This window comes from Tamandua tetradactyla, chromosome 7 (genome assembly GCF_023851605.1).
Source record: "Tamandua tetradactyla isolate mTamTet1 chromosome 7, mTamTet1.pri, whole genome shotgun sequence".
Taxonomy (NCBI): Eukaryota; Metazoa; Chordata; class Mammalia; order Pilosa; family Myrmecophagidae; genus Tamandua; species Tamandua tetradactyla.
The window spans coordinates 121,109,829-121,132,797 of NC_135333.1; the positions used below are offsets into that span (position 1 = coordinate 121,109,829).

Below are 22,969 nucleotides of genomic sequence, written 5' to 3' on the forward strand. Positions count from 1 at the left end.
CCTTATTATTAACCTTGAAATAGTCATATATTTGCTATAATTCATGGTGGAACATTCTTATATTTGTATTATTATCCACAGCCATCATCCACAAATGGGTTCCCTGTGTTATACTGCCCTATATTTTATCATCTAACTTTCCTTCTAGGAACACAAATGATTCAAAACTTCCCCTTTCAACCATGTTCACCATGGTTCTAGGTTGCTAGCTGCCAGAATGCAATATACCAAAAACAGAATGGCTTCTAAAGAGGGGAATTTAATAAGTTGATAGTTTACAGTTCTAAGGCCAAGAAAATGTCCCAATTAAAACAAGTCTATAGAAATGTCCAATCAATGGCATCCATTCAGGGAAAGATACCTTGGTTCATGAAGGCCGATGAAGTTCAGGGTTTCTCTCTCAAGTGAGAAGGCACATGGCAAACACAGTCAGGGCTTCTCTCTCAGCTGGAAGGGCACATGCTAAACACGGTGTCATATGCTAGCATTCTCTCCAGGCTTCCGGTTTCATGAAGCTCCCCGGGAGGCATTTTCCTTCTTCACTTCCAAAGTACTGGCTGGTGGACTCTCTGCTTCACGGTGCTGCAGCATTCTCTGCTCTCTCTGACTCTCCTCCCTTCAAAATGTTTCCTCTTTTTATAGGACTCCAGAAACTTATTATGGCCCACCCAAATGAGTGGAGACATGTCATCGTCAATCCATCTTAACAACCACTCTTGATTAAATCACATCTTCAGGGAGATGATCTGATTACAGTTTCAAACATATAGTATTGAATAGGGATTATTCTACCTTTATGAAATGGGATTTTGATTAAAACGTGGCTTTTCTAGGGTCCATACATCCTTTCAAAACAGCACAACCATCATTATTCCATGTTCTTATCTACACTCATAATAATGTGCTACTATCACCCCTAACAATTTCCAAATATTTACAACCTACTGAACAAACTAAGCATAAATTCCCTTTTTTTATCCCCATTCTATCCCCTGGGCACCTGTATTCTTAATTCTAACTCTATGAGTTTTCTTATTACAGTTACTTCATATCAGTGAGCTCATACAATATTTGTCATTTTGTGAATCATTTCATTCAATGACCCTAATATTTATTCATGTTGTCGCATGCATCAGAACTTTACTCCTTATTACAGCTGAAAAATATTCCATCATATATATATATATATATACCATATTTTGTTTCTCCATTCAATTGATGGATACTTGGGTTGTTTTCATCTTTTGGCAATTGTGAATAATGCTGCTAAGAAAATCGGTGAGCAAATGTCTGTTTGAGTTCCCTCTTTCAGTTCTTTGGGGTACATACTTAGCAGTGGGATTGATGGATCATGCACCAATTCTATATATAGCTTCCTCAGGAAATGCCACTGTCTTCCATGGTGTTCCTACTTCTCCATATCCTCTCCAACATTGTAGTTTTCTGTTTTTTAATAGTGGCTATTCTAGTATATGTGCAATGTTGTCTCATTGTGGTTTTGATTTGCATTTCCTCTTTTCATGTGCTTTTTAGCCATTTGTGTTTCCTCTTTGAAAAAATGCCTATTCCAGTATTGTCCATTTTTAGCTGGATTGTTTGTCTTTAGATTTCTTTATATATTCTGGATATTAAATTCTTATTTGGTAGGTATTTTTTCAAATATTTTCTCCCACTGAGTAGTCTGCCTTTTCATTTTCTTGACAAAGTCCTTTGATGCACAAAATTTTTACATTTTAATAAGGTTTCATTTATTCGTTCTTTCATTGCTTATGCTTTGGGGGTGAAGTCTAAGTAACCTTTGCCTACCATAAGATTTTGAAGATGCTTCCCTAAATTTCTTCTAGAAGTTTTATGGTCCTGGTTCTTATATTTAGGTCTTTAAACCATTTTCAGTCAATTTTTGTAAAAGGTGTGAGATATGGGTGCTCTTTCATTCTTTTGCATATGGATATTCAGTTCTCACAGCATCAATTATTGAAGAGACTATTCTGTCCCAGTTGAGTGGACTTGGCAGACTTATCAAATTTCAACAATGTGATGATCTATCTCTGAACTCTAAATTTGATTCCATTTGTCAGTATATCTATCTTTCTGCCAATTTCATGCTGTTTTCACCAACATAGCTTTCTAATAGGGTTTTGAAGACAGGAAGTGTGAGTCATCCCACTTCAATCTTCTTCAAGGTGCTTTTTGTCTATTTGGGGTCCCTTACTGTTCTAGTTTGCAAGCTGCAGGAATGCAATATAACAGAAATGGAATGGCTTTTAAAAAGGGGAATTTAATAACTTGATAGTTTACAGTTCTAAAGCTGAGAAAATGTCCCAGTTAAAGCAAGTCTATACAAATGTCCAATATAAGGCATCAAGGGAAAGATACCTTGGTTCAAGAAGGCTGATGAAGTTCAGGGTTTCTCTCTCAAGTGATGAGGCACATGGTGAACACAGTCAGACTTTCTCTCTCATCTGCAAAGGCACATAGTGAACACATTCAGGGCTCCTCTCTCATCTTGGAGGGCACATGGCAAGCACGGCATCATCTGCTAGCTTCTCCTGGCTTCCTGTTTCAGAAAGTTCCCTGGGAGGCATGTTCCTTCTTCAACTCCAAAGGTTGCTGGCTGGTGGACTCTGTTTCATGGTGCTGCAGCATTCTCTGCTCTCTCTGAGTCTCTCATTCTCCCAAATGTTTCCTCTTTTATAAGACTCCAATAAACCAACCAAGACCCACCAAAATGGGTGGAGACATGTAGTCACCTAATTCAGTTTAACAAACACTCTTGACTAAATCACATCATCCAGGGAGATGATCTGATTATAGTTTCAAACATATAGTATTGAATAGGGATTATTCTACCTTTATGAAATGGGATTTTGATAAAAGCATGGCTTTTCTAGGGGGCATACTTCCTTTCAAACCAGCACATATGCCTATATTGTATCTTACTCTTTTCTATTATGCTTTTTATTCCCATAACTTCTTTGTTTATTTTCAGACATTCAAATTCTTCTTTATGCTCACCCAGTGTCTTCTTAATATCTTTGATCTCTTTGCCATATTTTCCCTCATCTCCGTGAATTGATTTAGGATATTTGCTTGAACATTGTGATTACTTGTTCCAAATTTTGTGTTTCCTCCAAAGTTTTAATTTTTTCCATCAACTGGGCCATATCTTCCCATTTCTTAGTGTGGCTTGTAATTTGTTGTTGCTCTCTAGGCATGATTATCATGGTGAGTTAAGTCTGAATGTCATTATCTGTCTTTTCTGGGGTTTTACTGTTGATTGGCTTTTGTTCACATTCTTCTTTGACATGTGCGTCAACTTGTTCTAGACCTTCAAGATTTCCTATGCTTAACTGATCAAAAATTTTCAGCTTTTCTAAATCTGATTCTTGTCTTGCAAGGGCAATTAAGATTTCTGTATATGTGCAGTTTTTTCACCCCCAAGGGACTGCTTTTATTTTCGTTGTCCTTCTCTGGGATTGTTGATCTGTTCTGCTTGTATTTGTTTTGTTTCTGTAGTTTTATTTGTATTTATTTATTTATTTTTTACTCTTTTATATTGCCTCTACCTGGAAGGCAAATTCTGTGAGAAGGATCACCCTGAAGAGGACTTTTCCAGGTCAGTTTCTCCCATCCTAAACAGTGCCAGAGATCCATGAAGGGAGCACATAGCAATTCCAATGTGCCCTGGGAAGAAGACGATGGAAGATGCTAAAAAGCCTTTCTGATAGCTCTCCAAAGCTGTATTTTCTTGGCTTTCTCAGCAGATGGCACTCCTCAGCAAACTTTACCCTGAAGCCCTAAGGAGATCCTGCATTTTTAAACTTCCACCAACTTTGCCTTTGCCAGTATCAGAGTAAAAACGATGGCCTGGAGACTCAAAGCCAGGACCCAAAAATTGCAATTTGCCAATCAAAGCCATGATCAGTACTCAGATGTGACCCCTTTCTGTTCTTAGGGAAGAGGGCCTCCATTTCTCTCTCTATCCAGCCAGAAAATAAGACTGCGGTAGCTAGCCTTGTGAATGGGGATTGGGTGCCAGCAGTCATCAGTGAACATTTTTCTCATAGCTCTTTATGGCAGTGTCTTGACCTCTTCATCCTGCCTTACAGTGCTCCCCTGCTGTCCAGAGCCCCAGAACAGTTGTTTCAGAAAATTTCTGCTAGCTCACCAGCTGATTTTGCAAGAGGAATGAATACTGCAGTTCTCTACTCTGCCGTCTTCTCTGGAAGTCCTAGAATGCAGTGGAGAGGTCCTGAGATACTGTAAAGCCTTGGGTATTTCCTCTGTGGGTCATGCTGAATGAAGTGTTTGTCTTCCCTGTGAAGGCTCTTTCCTACATTTTTACATGACATCTATAGAAAATATTGATTTTATTGCTTCAGGGAGCTTTGAAATTTTGTCATTATTATATTCATAATTGATGTATTACACCTTACATTTATATTTTTAAAATACCTTTTTTTAAATCCCCTTGTTCTTTTAAAATACTTTGTTCCTCTGTATTTCTCATGATTTTGGAATGCTTGTTGACTTAATTGTAACTATTCTTAATTTTATTCATGAGAAGTATTTGTACCTTCTCTATGTATTTCTCAGTGTTAAAAAATTGTCATGTCCCGTTGGGCATGAAGAATAATTTAAATATTTTATTACATTTTTATTTTATCAAATTTTATTTTGATTATGCAAAAAATTTCCAACTTTTCTTTCAAATCTGTGATTTATATAACCATAGATTTTTCTTAATATGGTAAAATAGTTGCCATTTAACTTGAGTATTGCATTTATTTTTATTTCTCTAGGAAGAACACAAGTGAAAAAGGGTTCTAGAAGCTTAGAGGGGTGTTATTGGAAGGCTCTTCCTGCATTCTCAGCATCCTTTTTTTCCTTGGAAAGTGTCATTTAAGATTTATGAGATCAGGAATCTTGCCCTTTCCTATCTGTTCAGTGTTATATTCCAGTGCTATGGTCAGATCCTGGCACATAGTATCCACTCAGTATAACCTTGTTTAATGAAAAAAAATGAAAGGCAGAATACAGATCTTTGATGGAAGGAAACAGGGGAATATTTCCTATCGTTTTTTTTTCTCCCCTCTATAGCCCTGTACTTTGGGGCTCATGCCCATACCACTGCTTCCTTATTCATTCAGATAGATATACAAATGTGGCGTGAGCTCTAAGTGACATTTAATTGGGTTATATTTAATTAAAATTGGAGAATATGATGGGAAATAGTTATAGGGTTCAATGAGGAAACAATTTATAAGTAATAAAAGCATGCATGAGTTTATAGTATTGATTTTTTTGAGACTCCTTATACAATAAGTTCAGCTTATGCGATCAAATATGATTCTAAATGGCAGCTAGTATAGAGGTGATGAATGGGAAGTAATTTTTTAATACTTCTTATATATAAGGCATTCACAATTTTGTGGTATTCCTCCAAACTATGCATATAATATGTGCTATAGAGTTCTGAATATTTGCCCAACCTGGGCAAAATAAAAAGACATGAACAATTTGGTACTGGTTGACAGAATTTCTAGGCAGGCTATGATAGACAGCAATGCCTACAGAAAGGAATTTTAGAATCATCTTGGTGATGCTACTGTAGGGTAATAATGAGTGTCAGCACAGCAAATCTCAAAGCAATTTTCTCCATAAACATTGTGTCTGAGCAGGTTATCTGTAGAACAGGTGATGCATCACAGCCAAGACTATCAATGATGTTCAAGTGTAGATTTCCAGTTAGAGGCCCATGTCAAGTATGTGTGTGTTGGGGGTGGGAGGAATGATCAACTGGCCAGTAAACCAACAGCAGAGAACAAGTATAGTGCAGATTCTGCTGTTCATGATGGATGTGTAATGCAGAGGTTTCAAAAAAATCATGTTGCGGTCATAGGTTATGACAGCAAGGGATAAATTCTATTGCTTCAAGGGGTTCCCACCCATACTCAACATATAGGTGAAAAATACAAACATCAAAAGCAGAACTTGTAGCTTCGGGTCATCTGCCCATTCCAGCACATGAATGTTATTGTTGTGTAATTCCTCATCACTGCCTTTCATCTAGTTAAGAGTGATTAGCCTTGAGGAAAGAAGTGTTATAAGAAGCTAACATTGGACCCTGAATGAAGGATATATGCAATATTAATATAATGCCTTTGGCATTTGGTCTGTAGAAAAGATTTGGAGTTTAAAAAACACGGATCTTATAGTTTCCTGCTTGGGTAGAGGGTTTCCTGAATTGGTACAAGAAAATTCTTCCTGGAATTTGAGTATAAACATGATTTACTCCTGTTATTTTGCTTTGGGCTATAGATAAAGCCCAGAAGAAATGATCTGTGTTGTTTGCTCTTTCAGCCAGTCTGTTCAATCTCACAGCTCTTCCCAGCAGCACTCAGCCTTCAGAATCTTTTTCAGCATATTTTATTGACCTCTTCTGTCCACAATTTCTATGGCTTCCCTCCTCAAATCACCTGTCCCCACTAATTTGGCAGCCAGAACTCTAATCTTATTTGTTAATGTTCTCTGAATTTTTGATATATGTAACTTGCCTAGGCAACTTCCAAGAAGTAACTGACCCATAAGAACCAATTGCAAACAAAATTGGAAGAACCTTACTTTCTCTGGCATTTACCACTGACAATCTCAGCATCTCTTATCGATTTTATGGCTTTCTCTGGAATCCCATTAGATGCTGGAAATGGGATTCAAGAAAATCCATCTTCTTTGCATCAAAAGATTCACATTCAATCAGCTACTCTCAGGTACCCATCTTTTATTCTATGAAAGATAACCTTGTGAATGAATTTTTATTGAGGATATCAATAGTTAAAAATCATTTAACAAATTACTCCATTAATACATCTTTGCATTTTATTAGTGGGAATTGTTTGTTAAATGAGCTAATAAGTTTAACTTATGGATATAGGGAAACTGTATCTACTCAAATTTTAACCAATATGCTGAGATTGACAATGGTAAATGCCAGAGAAAGTAAGGTTGTTCCAATTTTTTACAATTGGTTCATATGGGTTAGTTCCTTCTTGGAAGTTGCCTAGGCAAGTGACAGGGTATAGGACAGTAACTCTTCCGTATTTGTTCCTTGACAATCACTCTTCTTTTACATATTGATAGCTATTCATATTTTCCTATCATCACTTAGTTTTTTTAGGCTTTTTTTTCTATTAAAGTTGGCACTGTCAGATGTAACCATAAGTTGATTTAGCAAGGTCCATTGTTCAGGTTCACTGACATGATTGTAGAACAGAGTAATCTAACTTGGCTCATTAAATAAATGATTTACCAAAGAGACGGTATCTTGCCAAGTATTGTGAGGCCACCCAGGGAAGACTCTGCTAGGACAAACTGAGTGATAGGTCAGGTTCATTCCTCTACGCCTACTTTCCCTCCTTTCTTCTCTGTCTCCCTCCTTCTGTTCCTCCTTTGCTCCCTCCCTTTCCTCATTTTAGCATATCTTGTATCCCTTTCATTTTAGAGTAACTTATATCTTTGAATTGGCTGTTGACTTTCTTAGTCTAGCCCTCTCCCTCCTAGGAAGTTCTTAAGTTCTAAATTTAATGTCTGCTTCTCCCTATGAAAACACTTCTCTTCTAATTTTGATGGGAATGACTTTTGAATTCAATAATCAGCATTTTAAAGTCCATTAATTCAATGTGTTAAATAGCATATATAATCATGTTTTAAATAATGAAGGTGGTTCAGACAATGTTACTTCTAACACTGCAGCTAAGCTTATGGCAGATGCTTTGGATATAACTACTTTGTTTTGGGCTTTGTCTACCTGCAACCATATCGCATTCTTTTTCTGTTTGGAGGAGCAGAGGTTGCTCTGAATGCTTGAGAGTTACTTTTTTTTGTTTATTGTTTGGATCAATTAAAGTTTGAATATTTTCATTAAACAAATAATAAACTTTACCACGTTACTTCTAAAGTAGTATTGTCCGTAATCATTAAATAAGTAATAAACTTTACCACTTTACTTTAAGAAGTAATGTTATCAGTTTTCACTGATAGACCTTGATGATCACTTTAATATTCTGCATTGAAAATTTCTTTCAGTACCTTAAAGAGATGGTATTCTTGTGTCTTCACAATTGCATAGCGTAGACAAGATATTTGAAGGTATACTTATCTTTTTTTTTCGTTTGTGCATAATGTTTCCTTTTTTCTCTGGCTTTTGCCTTGAAGAGTTTTCCTTGAGTACTGCTTCTCTAATTTAGAATATGATGTGCCTAGGTTGTATTTCTTCTTAGCCTGAGCAGGTTTTGTTAAAATTCATACATATGTGGCTTTATAGTTATCATCAAATTTGGAGAAAACATGGCCATTATTTTTTTCACATTTTTTATTGTGAAATATAACATATATACAAAGAAGCAATAACATTCAAGTAAATATTAACGAACAGTTACAGAACAAATTTCAAAGTACAGTATGGGTTACAGTTCCACAATTTCAGGTATTTACTCCTAGCACTCTAAGGCACTGGAGACTAAAAAGAAATACCAATATAATGATTCAGTTGTAATACTCATTTATTAAATCCTGTCTTCTATGTTACAACTTCTTCTTCTTTGATCCTTTTCTCAGTCTTTGTAGATATTTTGGCAATGACCATTCTAATTTCTTCATGTTGAAAAGAGGTATCAGCATTATGGGGTAAGGGGATGCAACTGGTGGATGTTCTTGGAGAGACTTGTAACTCTGGGTTTCCAGCTCTGCCACTTCCAGAAAAATCTGGGTTTCTGTCCATGCTGCTTTCACTCCTGCTGGGAGAGCAACTAAAAGAGAACCTACAAGATTCTTTCTTTCTCCAATGCATTGAAAATTTAACTGTGCTCAGAGCTGGTATCCAGCAGTTCAAAGTCATTAATCAAAACTCACAATTGGTGCCTGGCTGAGTCCCTCTCCCCCTGGTCTTAGGGGAGAGGGCTTCTATTTTCCACCAGGGAGTGACTCCTGAGTCAGTCTGCCATGCCAGTGGGGAATGGAAACCGTTCTCCATGGCGTGGAAAGATGTACCCACGGTTCTTCACTGTGATTTATTTGTCACGTTCTTCCACTCATTCCTCACAAGTCTACGATGTACTTCTGGTCTCTGGAGGCCTCCTGAAAGATATTTTAGGCAGTTTCTGGCCATTTACTAGTAGTCCTGGAGGATGGACTAATCTGGGAAGTTTATTTGCAACTATTTTGGGACCAAAATAATTATCTTTTATTGTTAATTAAAAATTTTATATGAACTCAGTCAAATGATTCTAAAGTACAGCAATGCAATATCACTCTCTTATAAAAAAAAAGCCCCCTGTCACCACTATTATTCAATATTGCACTAGAAGTTCTAGCTAGAGCAATCAGGCAGGACAAAGAAATAAAAGGCATCCAAATTGAAAAGAAAGAAATAAAATTTTCATTATTTGCAGATGACATGATGCTATACTTGGGAAATCTACAACAGAGTTACTTGAGCTAATAAGCAAATTCAGGAAGGTGGCAGGATATGAAATTAATATGCAAAAATCAGTAACATTTCTATACACAAGCAATGACCTAACTGAGGAGTCAGTTAGAGAAAAAAATCCATTTGAAATAGCAACAAAAGAATCAAGTACTTAAGAATGAACTTAGCTAGGAATGTAAAGTACTTGTACACAGACAACTATATAACATTGCTAAAAGAAATCAAAGAAGATCTAAATAGGTGGGAAGACATTCCCTGCTCATGGATAGGAAGGTTAAAATGTCAGCTCTACCCAAATTGATCTACAGATTTAATGCAGCAGCAATCAAAATCCCAACAACTTACTTTGAAGACTTGGAAAAGCCAGTTACCAAATTCATCTGGAAAGGATAGAGACCCTGAATAACTAAAAGCATCCTTAAAAAGAAGAATGAAGTGGGAGGATTAACTCTTCCTGACTTTAAACCCTTTTATAAAGCCAGTGGTCAAAACAGCATGGAACAGACAGAAAGATAGAAGCAAATGAAAATGAAAATTCAACATATCAAAACTTGAGATGCAGCAAAGATGGTGATGTGAGGGAAAATTATTGCCCTAAATGCCTATATTTAAAAAGAAGAAAGAGCAAAAATCAAGGAATTAACTGTTCACTTTGAGGTAGTAGAGAAAAAAAAACACAAACAGAAGGAAAGAAATAACAAATATTAGAGCATAAATAAATGAAATTGAGAATGTCATAACAATCGAGAGAATCAACAAAAGCAGAAATAGGTTCTTGGAGAAAATCAATAAAATTGATGGACCCTTAACTAGACTGACAAAAAAAAAAAGAAAAAAAAGAATTCGAAGAATTAAAAACAGAAATCAGAGAGTAGACATGCCTAGTGACCCAGAGAAATAAAGGAGATAGTGAGGTTGCTATGATCTAAACATCTCCCAGAGAGGACTTTCCAGGAATGACCCACAACTTTACTCAGTGTGTTCTCAAGTAGTTGAGCTGATAGAGAGGAAGACATCGAGCTCTAGTGCACATTGGAATGTCAGGTTGTCACACTGGTCCAAGTAAGGTTCCTCTTTTTTTCCTTTTAAGGCAAAACAATAGAAAATGCCAACAGTCAATATATGCTAAAAAAGGGAGGAAACATAGCCCTCCAATGGGACTCTCAATTACAATACCATACCATTCTCCCATCTTGGAGAGAAGTCAAAAATTCCATTTGCACAAATATTTATAGCTCTCTATCAAGACAAAGACATAAAAAGCACTTGTCACTTGTGTTGTATCTGTTGGCTGCTGTTATGACCCTAAGGAGTGTTAAAGTAAAATGAGAGAGAGACTGGGATCAGGGGGTCTAAAGCTTTAGCAGTAAAGACAACAGACAACTTTATTCTTAACTAGTTCCTGCTTATATACCACAGGATTTTAGGTGACTAAAAGCATGCATACATTTTGTGAAAAAACAGAGTGCCTACTTATCAGTATATTACTCTCTACATACAAGAGATAGCTAACGAGACCTTGGGGTTTAAGAAAAAATGAACATTCTCTCCCTCTCAGACTGTCCTCCAATTAAGCAGATAGCAGTCTCCACAGTTTATTGCTAATGCCACTCTGAAGCCAGTTGCTCCCAATAAATTCCACAGGTTTTCCATTAACCCTGGCTCCTACAGGGTCCATGTCTCAATTTCTACCAAAAATGAACATCTTAATGATTCCTGTAAAAAACTGTGTTTGCTAAAAGACATGAAAAAAATAAACCACCAAACCAGTTTAGTTTATTTTGTAATAAGCTAAGAGAAATCAGTCAGGAGAAAGAGGAAAACCAAGTTCTGTTTCAGAGAAAGCTCCAAGTCTTAGAATGTTACTAATGTAAGCCTGTATACCTAGGAATGTCAGATGTTGCTATGCACCCGTTTCATCAACCAGTCTGCCCCTAACATTTGGAGAAACGTGCAAAACTCTCCATGGGCCCACAATCACCCACTAATTATCTATTAGAAACCACCCTTTCTGTCTTCAACAATCAAGACAAGGCTAAGGAGGAGGAAAAGGCAAAGAGAGGTGAGCAAAAGACCAGAAAACAGGCTCAGCTTATTGCACACTGTTGTTGGAAAGAAAGCCATACCTGCAAGAGAATAAATGCTTACCTGATTGTGGAGGAGAAAAGAATTTATTCACAATCTTGCAAGAATGGTGTGCAACCAAAATGTGGTGGCTGGCACACCAAGTTACAGAATGCCACAAACTTTATAAACTAAGCTTAACACACAGTCCCTCCCTTGTTTCTTTGCTGATAGAATACTCCAGAGATTACGGCCTGTGCCAGACTGAAAGGATTTGCATACCCTAGAAAAGCCATGTTTTGATCTTGATTGGTCTTGTGGGATCAGCGGGGTCTTCTAATCCCTATTCAGCACTATAGGTTGGACACTTGACTGTGTTATCTCCATGGAGACATGACTCAATTAAGTGTGGGTATTAAACTTGATTAGGTGGAGACATGTCTCCACCCATTCTGGGTGGGCCTTGTTTGGCTTCCTGGAGCCCTACAAAAGAGATATTTTTTGGAGAAAATGTGTTTTGAAAAGGAGAAAACCACAACAGAGCCAAGCAGAGCCTCGAGACCAAGAGAACCACAGAGTTCACCAGCCAGTGACCTTTGGAGATTCTGAGAGAGCAGATAAGGATGACAGATGCATGAGAGCCATGAAGCAGAGGCCACCAGCCAGTGACCTTCAGAGATGAGGAGAATGCCCTTGGTAGAGCTTTATAAAGTAAGAGGCCTGGAGAGGAAGCAAGCAGATGATGCCATGTTCACTATGTTCCTTTCCAGATGAGAGAGAAATCCTGACCATGTTCACAATATTCTTTTCCACTTGAGAGAGAAATCTTGGACTTCATTGGACTTCTTGAGCCTAGGTATCTTCCCTGGATGCCTTAGATTGGATATTTCCATACACTTATTTTAATTGGGACATTTTCTCAGCCTTAGAACTGTAAGCTAGAAACTTATTAAATTCCCTTTTTTTTAAAGCCATTCTGTTTCTGGTATATCACATTCTGGCAGCTAGCAAACTAAAACAAAGCCTATTTCAGTAGTCTAACTAACTCAAATTTCCAGTTGATGGTTCCCACTTTTGATTATGTTTTACATTCCAGAGACCCTGGTCATTAGTTGTTTAAAAGTGTTTTTACCCATATAAGAATCTGGTGCCAATTCTAAGCTTAAGTCAGAGACCTCTTCTTCCCTTGTTCACAGGACCAGTATGAGCTGGTTTTGCAGCCTTTTTTTTTTAGTAGGTTTCATTCCTCTCATTCTATATCATTCTGTGTGAAAGCTAAACTTAATTATATTCTTACACTGTTAAGAACTGCCTGTCCCCTCAAGGTCACCTAAATCAGGGCACCAGACCTCAAATGCCTTGCTTCAACTGTGAGTTAAAAGACCAGTGGCAAAGAGGGTATTGAAAACCTTGAGAAATCCTCAAGGTTGGGACCACTGGGGTCTTGCCCCAGGTGCCACCAGTATGGGCTTTAGCCCCAGGTACTGCAGTGTCTCCTGAATGGGGGCAGGACAGCCCTTGAGCCCTGCTACAGCAGGTGAAGAAGATCAGGGATGCCTGAGGCCATTTATGGCTCTGCTGACTTCACATTTGACCAACTTAGAAGAGCCCTGAGTGACATTGACACAGATAAGATTATTAATTTTTTAATTAACACTAGAGCCACTCTGTCCTGAACTGTCAGTCTGGTCCTTGTTCCACTCAGACTTACTAGTTATGGAAGGTAATGATAAAGTCAAAACTGAAATCTTCACTACCCCTGTCCTCTGTAAGCTTGGAAACATTCTAGTATCCCATCAATTTCTCATTGTCCCTGATTGTCCCACCCCCTTCTAGGGAGGGGTCTTCTTTATCACTTGTGGACCACCTTAAGACTAGTAAACCTCTCTTGTGTTTATCCCTTGTTTGTCCTGAGGCCTTTACTGAATCTAGGTCTGGGCATCCCAAAGGAATTTGCTTTATCTGCTTTATTAAGGAAATAGACCTGTCTGTATGGGATAAAGGCATTTGGGAACAAACACACTAAATAGCCCCTGACTGTGTTCAGATTTTCAGTCCTAGATCTTAAAAGACACATTTTATCCCTCTTCACCCTAACTCTCAATGCCTATTTGCTTTTAAATGGTAACAACTTGGGATTAAGATAAATGGCAGCCCTTCCATTCATAAGACAAGATTCCAACCCTGCTCACTTAGTCAGCATTGTCTCAAGGGTTTCAAAATCATCATCATATCTTTAAGAATGCCTTAGATGCAGACCATGCTGACATCCAGCTGTCTCAGAGCACAGCGTTGTAAATTGTTAACTTTGTGAACTAACATATTCTTAGTATCAGAGTAAATCTGGATCATTGTAATCATTGTTAATTAAATGAATATAAAAGGATGAGGAAAGTTTTAAAAAGTTAGTTTTAGTAAAATAATTGTTAGTCTGCTCTTAATAAAAAGTTATAGCATTTTTCTTAACCATTTGAAGATTGTCTAAAAGATAAAACATTTTATAACATATGAGAATGATGTCCTTGTTAATGTTTATGACAAATTTATAATCCTTTATTTCAGAAGACGTCTTGTTACTGTAAACTGTTACAAAGGATTTGTTCTCTTACTTTATAAAAGTGAGATGCTAAAACAATTTTAACATGTTAAAAATTACAATAATTAAAATATTTTCTATCCTTCTGTTAAGATAAATTTGTATAGATGAAATGTCATTCATAAATTTAAAAATTGTATAAAATTCCTAAAATATTAACAATATTCTCACTGTCTATGCTATATCCTAATGCTTGTCTGTATACCAAGGCTCCTCTAAAAGAACACATGGTCATCTGTAAGTCAGAACTTCATCTTCAACAAAAATGATTTTAAAAGACAAACAAAGCAAGTATATAAATTATGTTCTACTGGTTAATTAACATTACGCCAATAAATGTGTAAAAGTAAAACAGGACAAAACTTCTGCTGTAGTTTACCAAATATCTTTATTTCTAAATGTAGTTCCTTTACAGAAAAAGAAAAAGAAAGCAAAGTGTGTAACAGTCAGCCAAACTAGAGTGAAGCCAAAGCCCTGCTGAAGGGACTTGAGCTCAAAACGGAAAGCTAATTGCCCTCATCTGAGCTCTAGATCTAGGTAAAAGGAAAAGGTCAAATCTCTAAACTGATACCAAGTATGCCTTCCTAGTCCTGCATGCTCACACAGTAGTAGTGTGGAAAAAATGAACCTTTTTCACAAAAAGCAGAACCCCAAATAAACAGTGCTGAGAATACTCAATCCCTTAAATGCAATGTTCTTAACAACAGAAAATCAGAACATGGCCTGGTATCTAGTATGCAGCTATGGATGGGGTAAATGCTTTTTACATTAAAAAATAGCTGTCAGTGAGGACCACTAGAAGCAGTTTGTGTTCAGCTGGCAAGGCCAGCAGTATACCCTCACTGTGCTGTTTTAGGGGTATAAAAACTCTCCAGCCCTATGTCACAATCTTGTCTGCAGGGACCTTGGTTATTTCTCCTTCCCACCAAACATCACTGGAGTCCATTATATGATGATATAATGCTGATTGGACATAGTGAGCAAAAAGTAGCAACCATTCTAGACTTATTGATGATGCATTTGTGTGTCAGGGGATAGGAGATAATAAAACGCAGAGGCCTTACACCTCACTGAAATTTCTAGGTGTCCAGTGGTGTGGGGCATGTTGAGATATCCCTTTTAAGTGAAGGATAAGCAAAGGAAAAAAATCCCCATAGATAGAAAATACCAAGAAATATACACTACACTTAAACTGAAACATTTTTAATTAAGAGGCCTTGGGAGATTTACTGAGTTAACTAAGAACGGTAACCAAAATGTCAAGGGACTCTGAGCTTGTAGAGAGCTAGCAGACCCATCAAAAACTGCACAAACAGCAAATGAATGACTCTTCCTAAAGGCATGCTAGAATTAAGTTGCACTGCAAACCACTAACTTCAAAATCTAGAGGGAGACAGGTGCCTGCAGGGAGAAACAGGAACCGAATTGTTGCTTTGCTGTGGAAGAAAACACCCTTAACAATGCATAAGCCTTAAAAGATTCTGAATTCAGACAGAGATTTTAATAAATTGCTAAATGTTGAATGTGTGCTATAAGGAGAGTGTAAGACTGCTAGGGGTCCAAAAAGGAGAATTTGGGCTCCTTCCTCATGTTTCCTCCAGGAAGCCCACCAGGTTTTAACAGATACAATCAGGGGGCATCCTGAGCAAGAACCCCCATGGTGCTGGCTGGAGAAGGTAAACAGCAGCCATTAGGACACTCTTCTCAGAACCTTTCCCCATAGCTGCTTTGGAATAAAACTAAATCTTCAAGGAAGGACCACAAAAATGTGTTAGAGGAGATAAAGATGGGAAAGGAATGGCAACTATGTATGAAACTATGCCCAGACCCATCTCCCATATCTCCATTATGCAACAAAAGCCTTAGATTTAAGTGAGAAAAACCACAAACTTGCAGTCTAAGTTTCCTAGTAGAAATCGTTGCAATTGTGGGAGAGCAGTGGAAAGAAAGTGTACTCCTGAGAAGGGGCAGGGATACTTGTGAAGGCCATAAACCAGAGTACCAGAGGCCCAAGTTCATAGTACCTGCCTGAGACTGCTTTCAGTAGATCAGAAAATGACTCCTCCTGCCTGCCTGACCCCATAGAAAGCTAGCAAGCATGGACTAAACATAACAGTGGAATATAGTCCACAGTGCTCTGAAAGACAGATTATCTCTGAGACCAGAGCAAGCAAGGACAAGACAAGCAGGAAAACCTAAGGCAAGAGGGAATAGATGTCCAAAGAAAAAAAACCTCTAGCTAATTATCCCACAAAATAAAAACAAGAAATCTGAAATCCTTGATGTCTGATGATTACCAAAGAAACATTGAATATCATAGTCCAAACCTGATTAGATTCACGTAAAATTCCACACTAAAGGTCTACCAGAAGGAAAGATGTGTTCGACTTTTAGCATAACAAAAAATACTGCCTTAGTGACAATTGACTTAACATTTTTTGAAATTCTGGCAGGCCACATTGGCTCAGCAAGCAGAATTCTTGCCTGCTATGCCGGAGACTTGGGTTCAATTGCCAGCGCCTGTCAATGCAAAAGAAAAAGAAAAAAGAAAAAAAATTTTGGAATTCTTTCGAAAGTGATGAGGCATGAGGCATACTAAAAGTGGAGCTATACCAGTCCACATAAACCAAGCAATTATCAGAACTGGAATCTGGTATAACAGAGATATTGAAAGGATCAGGCAATGAAATTAAAATTGAAATAAACATGATTAATGTGTAAAATTAATGGAAGATGTAGATAATATACATAGTTTTATAATTATAATTTCAGAAAGATATGGAAATTATACAAAAAAAACTAAAGTGGAAATGCCAGAAATAAAAAAACAAAACTCTCACATTAACAGTGATGAAGAGAACTTTCCACGGGGCCTGTTAGTTAACTAATCACAGCCAAGAGAGGACCACTGAGTTTGAGGCCAAGTCAATTGTTGTCTCCAACTGTACTCCAATACCACCTAGTTCATTTTAGGTTTTCTCTGCATTTTAATCTCTAACCTCCAATTCCAGCAATGAGAAGACTGGCTCATACAAATACAATTAAAAAAAAAAATTCCATTCCAGTGTGCATTTAGAGTGGTTTTAGAATTGCTATACTATAATCCCATGGGAATCAACTTTACCACCTAGAGTATGGTACTTAAGTAATGTTCTTTTGTCTTTATTCTTAGAATCTATACTAATCTCCAAATTACTTAGTTTAATAACCTTTTACCCCACCCTTTTCAGTTAGGTTATTCTATGGTTTGGTAATACACTTAGATTATTTTTAATAAACTGAATTGTATTTTGAAGCCCCCCCCCATTTTATAAATAACTTTTAAAATTTGGGTATATTAAAATTCATTGTTTGTATGGTAAGATTCTATGAATTTTGACAAATGTGAAATGTCAGTGTCCACCACTACAGACAACATCACACGAAGTAGTTTCACCACCTCAAAACCCATGCTTTCATATATTAAATAATTCCTCCTTTCCCAAATACTGACTACCCCTGATCTATTTAATGTCTTTGTCATTTTTCATTTTCCAGGATGTCAGTTTATGTAGCCTATCAGTGTGCCTTCTTTTACTTAGAAGTATGCATTTAAGCTTTGCCAACATAGTGGATGGATTGAGAGCTTATATTTTTAATTGTGGTATATTAGTCCATCATTGCTCCAAAGGTTTTGTTTGTCTGCTTGCAATCCATTCATCTATTAAACGTCATATGGGTTGCTACCAGTTTTAGGTGACTGTATATAAAGCTGCTATTAAAAAATACATGTGATTATTATTGTGGATAGGAAAAAATATGATCTCTGAAGCCCATGTAGAATTATTTTATGGATTATAAACTTGATACTGTTGATGCCTGCTAGTCAGTCTTCTATGTGGGATGTAGCATTTTTATTGAAAATAAATTCTATATACATTTTGAGGTACCTGGTAAGTCCAGAGGAAATTGGAAGATATTAAATTCTAATTGTTTTTTATTGAAATGTGTACATATTTTATTACAATGAATATAACTTTTGGAGAAAGATGTGATGATTATTGATGTGCTTTTATCGGTGCTAACACTACAATATTGGCAAATGTAAAATGTCAGCAAATATATTTTGCAGGTTATGCATACCCCATAAGCTTTTTTTTTTTTTATTTTTTATTTTTTGCATGGGCAAGCACTGGAATCCCCACAAGCTTTTATTGTAAATATAAACCCACTCTTTTGGAAGCACTGAATCAATATGATTAACTGTATGAGTATTGAATGGTGATTATGAGGTTTGAGTTACTTAATCTGAAGGCCCTATAGATTTAGAATTAAAAAAATAGTGCAGGAAAAGAGATTGGCATTAATCTACTCCAATTTTCACAGAAATTGCTTTCACAGAATCTCCAAGAGATTGTCATCAATTTCCTTCTTAAACATTACCAGTCCACAGTAAAGAATGTCATTACTTAATTCAACCCAAATCCTTTTTATGAGTCTGATTCTCATAATTTTTCTTTGTACTTGGGAGTTATAATAACCTACTATTTGTCCGTACACTATGCAGACTGGCTTCCCACATTCATAACACAAAAAGACCATTCATAGATTCCTTGACCTTCAACATATTATTTGAGCACTCTGTGTCTGAACTTTCCAGTTTTTTTAAAACAGAAGGACTTGATAAATAATTTTATGTAACACAAGGAGGAAGAGGGATTTTTAAAGAAAAAGTTGCACTGATGTTTTTAGAATGAATAAACAAATCTTCTCATTCCATGGAAGTATTTTCATCTTTGATATTATACAGATGAAATGTAGCTCAGTTTTCATGAAATAAAATTCAAGTGCTTAAAGAGAGTTATTAGTCCCAGCCCTACCCTAAATATAGATTTACCATTTTCAGGCTACATATGCTGTAAAGACACATTTTCATAGACATTATCATCAAGCCTTATCCAATTTTTGTAATTATTTTAAATTCTTGAGTTCAGTGTGGAGCTGAAGAATACTTTTGCATATATGGGAATATTTTTTCTCTTATTGACTATATTTCTATCTATCACTCCAGTGAAGGATAGCAGTTGCCAATATAGCTACTTCATATTTAGTTTGCAGACAATTAAAATGAAACAGGATTTGAATGATATATTTTCTAGAATGAAGCAACAATCTGCAGTAAGCTATAGAATAAAAGTGAGAGAACATTTTGAAGAAAGTTATAGACTACAAAGTCATGAGTAAATGTGCATTTTATTTTATTTTTTATTTTTATTGTTACTATTATTATTTTTTGCTTGGGCAGGCACCAGAAATCGAACACAGGTTCTGGCATTGCAAGCAAGAATTCTGCCACTGAGCCACCATCGCAACGCCCGTGAATTTTATTTTTTTTAAATAATTTTAGGCAGTAGACAGGCCAGCCTAAAAGGAGGGTCCACATGGCTGAGCAACAGGAAATACTGGGAAGAAATTAGACTGGTTCTAAATTTAAGAGAATGTGAAAGATTCTTCAGAGGATTTTAATAACAAAGTCAAGGGTTACACATTTTTAAAAGACACATGTTATTTCACATTAGAAAAGTGTCATTTCTGAAATATTCATGAAGTATCATTCTTCAAAAATTCTAAGTAGAAGAAAACTAAACAAAAGATTAATGTGCATTTTAACAATAGTGATAATAATATGATGGGAAAAAGATATGTATTGCACGAGTTAATATCAAATAGAAGGATATTACTTTAGGACTTTGTTGCAGAATTTTACCACTTCAGTCTTGTCTAATGTTTAGATTCATGGCTTTTCAAATCTGAGGTTACAAATTTGTTTTGCCAACCATGCAACCATGGGCAGGTTAATTTTCCAGTCTTAATGTAACCATGTGTAAAATTTAAAAATATATATATATATATATATTTTTTTGTTTGGTTGTAAGTTTCAATCTGGTGGTCAAAGTTATGAATGAATTCCAAGAACATATAGGTAGATTCTAAAATATCATTATATTGTGTTTCCTAGGAACTAACATTTTAAAAAAATTCTAACAGAATAGCACGAAAAAGTCACCACAGAAAAGAAGATAATTTCACCTTTTATTGTGCATGATGTGCATTTTAGGTTCCTACTAAAAAATAAAAATAGCCATGGATTACAGAAGAATACTGTCCATTTGAGGGCATATAAGGATTTACTGATCTGCAGTTGTGTGTTCATTTATGAATTGCATATATGATCTATAATTAATGTTTCTCTACACCTGAGGACCTGATAAGTTTAAAATAAATTACAAAGAATCCCAGAGTTATTATCATCTTTCCCAGTATAAACCATATTAAATCTGTATGTAAGAAAGAATGCTGTCTATTTTATAGATGTATGTTTCTTGATGAGTTTACTTCAAGGCCAATAACTTAATAGCATATTTTAATAGCAGATCACTAATCACAGAAAAACCATTACCACAGTTATCCAAGACATTTGAAAAGGCAGTAAACCAGAAAATCCAGAAGAGGCAAAAGGACCCGGTTTATAAAAAGAAATGTGCCATGAATGGCATAAAGGAGTTTCACAGCCTCTGTCCCTTTCTCTTTTCCCAATTCAGTGAGACAAAGGACAGAATTAGAAAATATTGTAGTCTCAGAAAAAGGTCTTTAGTGAATTCCAGATATTGAATAGATTGACTTAATTCCCTAAGAACATTTTTGATATCCTTTTGCATTTGATCATAAGTTCATTGCTCAAATTAAATAAGTGACATCAAGGAGAACCAGCTACATATTAATAATGAAAAATCTCTAGGATAGCATATTGCTGAAAAAATGTAGATATCAAAAAGTTTACTAAGTTACATCTAATAGCAGAAGACCACAATAATTAAGCACATGTGCACTGGAGACAGATTATATTTATTTGAATACAGGCTTTACCTTACAGTTTCAGTGATCTTGGACATATTTAATTATTCTCAAGATTGGTTGTCTCATCTATAAAATGCAATGGCTAAAAGTATCTACCTCATAGAAAATTCATAAAGAATAAAGGAGATACAGCATTGTGAAGTGGTAAATTCAGTACAGTCACTGACAATTATCAAGAATCTGCCCAGTATTCTATTTACAAGTGTTAAGTGAAAAATAAGGAGCAATACTTGGCACTTAAATTAATTTTCTAAATTAGGAAGACACTACCAAAACAGAGACATTCAAGTTTCATTTTGAAATATGTAAAATGTGGAATAAGCAGAGACTTGAAATTATGAGCAGAAAGACATTGTCTCAACAAAGGAAGTTTCTAGATTTAAAACCTATTGAAAAGTGAAGATGTCAGGAGCATGTTATGCAAAAAAAGGTTTATAGTACTAATCACACCTGGATGGAGGGAATAAAAAAAGAGGTAAAATTAAGATGATTTGGTCATGAGAGATCAAAGTAGGTCTTCAACTTCTTTCATTTCCTTGAAGACAAAAGGATTTGCTTGATAGGAAAGAGAACATCTTTCTTACGTTGTCTCTGAAGGCTTGTTTGACTTGCTTGTTTCTCAGAGTGTAAATGAAAGGGTTTAAGAGGGGGGCAACTGAAGTATTGAGTACTGCCACACCTTTATTTAAAGTGACCCTTTCTTGTGCACTAGGCTTAATGTACATGAAGATACAGCTTCCATAAGAAATGCAGATGACAATCATGTGAGAAGAGCAGGTAGAAAATGCCTTTTTCCTTTTCTGTGCAGATGGAATCTTCAAAATCGTCCTTATGATAAGTGTATAGGAGATAATCACTAGCATCAGGGTGAGAAGAAGGGTTACTATGGCTAAAGTAAAAGAGAAGAATTCTATGTGTCTGGTATCTGTGCAAGAGAGCTGAAGGACAGGGCCATAGTCACATACAAAATGATCAATGATATTTCCATTACAGAAATCCAGCTGGAGACCCATGATAAGACCTGGAAAGACTTCCAGAAATGCAGCCAAGCAAGAAGCAAACACCAGCTGGGTGCAGATTCTGCTGCTCATGATGGTTGTATAATGCAGGGGTTTGCAGATGGCCACATAGCGGTCATAGGACATGGCTGCTAATAAAAAGAACTCTGCTGCTCCAAAGAAAATTACGAGAAATAGTTGAACTGCACAAGCATTATAGGAAATTGTGTTGTCCTTTGTTGCTATGCAGACCAGAAATTTAGGAATACAAGTTGTTGTCATTGAAATTTCTAAGAGGGAAAATTTCCTCAGAAAGAAGTACATAGGTGTTTTAAGGTGGGAATCAAGGAGAGTAAGCGTGATGATAATCAGGTTTCCTATGATACTAAAAATATAGGTTATAAATAGAAAAAGAAATAGCACAATTTGCCAATTGAAATTATCTGTCAACCCCAGCAGAATGAATACTGTTGGCTTTGTATAGTTTTCCATGAGTGTATCCATATTTTTTTTAACTCTAGAAAGAAAATAAAGAGAAGTCACATCAAACCAGAATATTTAAAGGGCTATTTTGAAAATGTAGTTGAAAAGCTTAATGAGTTAGTACAAAATTGTTTTAAAAATCATACGCCCAGAGAAAACAGTGCAATAGATATGTCATTAAACATCTTTCCTATTTGCTTCAATCCACATGTCCATTTACTATATTTTTAAACTATTATTCTCTGCTGGTATCATACAGAGAGTTGCATTCTTCTTGGATATCTGTGTATCCCAGATTTTCCATGAGATTCATTTTCAAATATTCCAACAATTGTCTCACACTGTTTACACTGGTTAAACTAAAACTACTGTTGATTCAGAAAAATGTGCTATTGTTTATTCCTGGTTCTCAGTATTCTTTGGCTGCTTTTATCAAAACAAACC

At 36.1% G+C, this 22,969-nt stretch overlaps 1 protein-coding gene across 1 annotated transcript; it reads right to left on the reverse strand.

The window, feature by feature from the left end:
- Positions 1-21,457: 21,457 nt before the first annotated feature.
- Positions 21,458-22,538, reverse strand: LOC143690084 (olfactory receptor 6C74-like). Its single transcript, XM_077168078.1, has one exon. It carries the CDS (start codon positions 22,532-22,534, stop codon positions 21,563-21,565), a length of 972 nt encoding a protein of 323 aa, XP_077024193.1. The 5' UTR covers positions 22,535-22,538; the 3' UTR covers positions 21,458-21,562.
- Between the last annotated feature and the right edge of the window lie 431 nt (positions 22,539-22,969).

What these genes read in the sequence shown, in the direction of transcription:
- LOC143690084 (XM_077168078.1), bottom strand. Translation starts at nt 22,534, where the DNA reads ATGGAAAACTATACAAAGCCAACAGTATTCATTCTGCTGGGGTTGACA.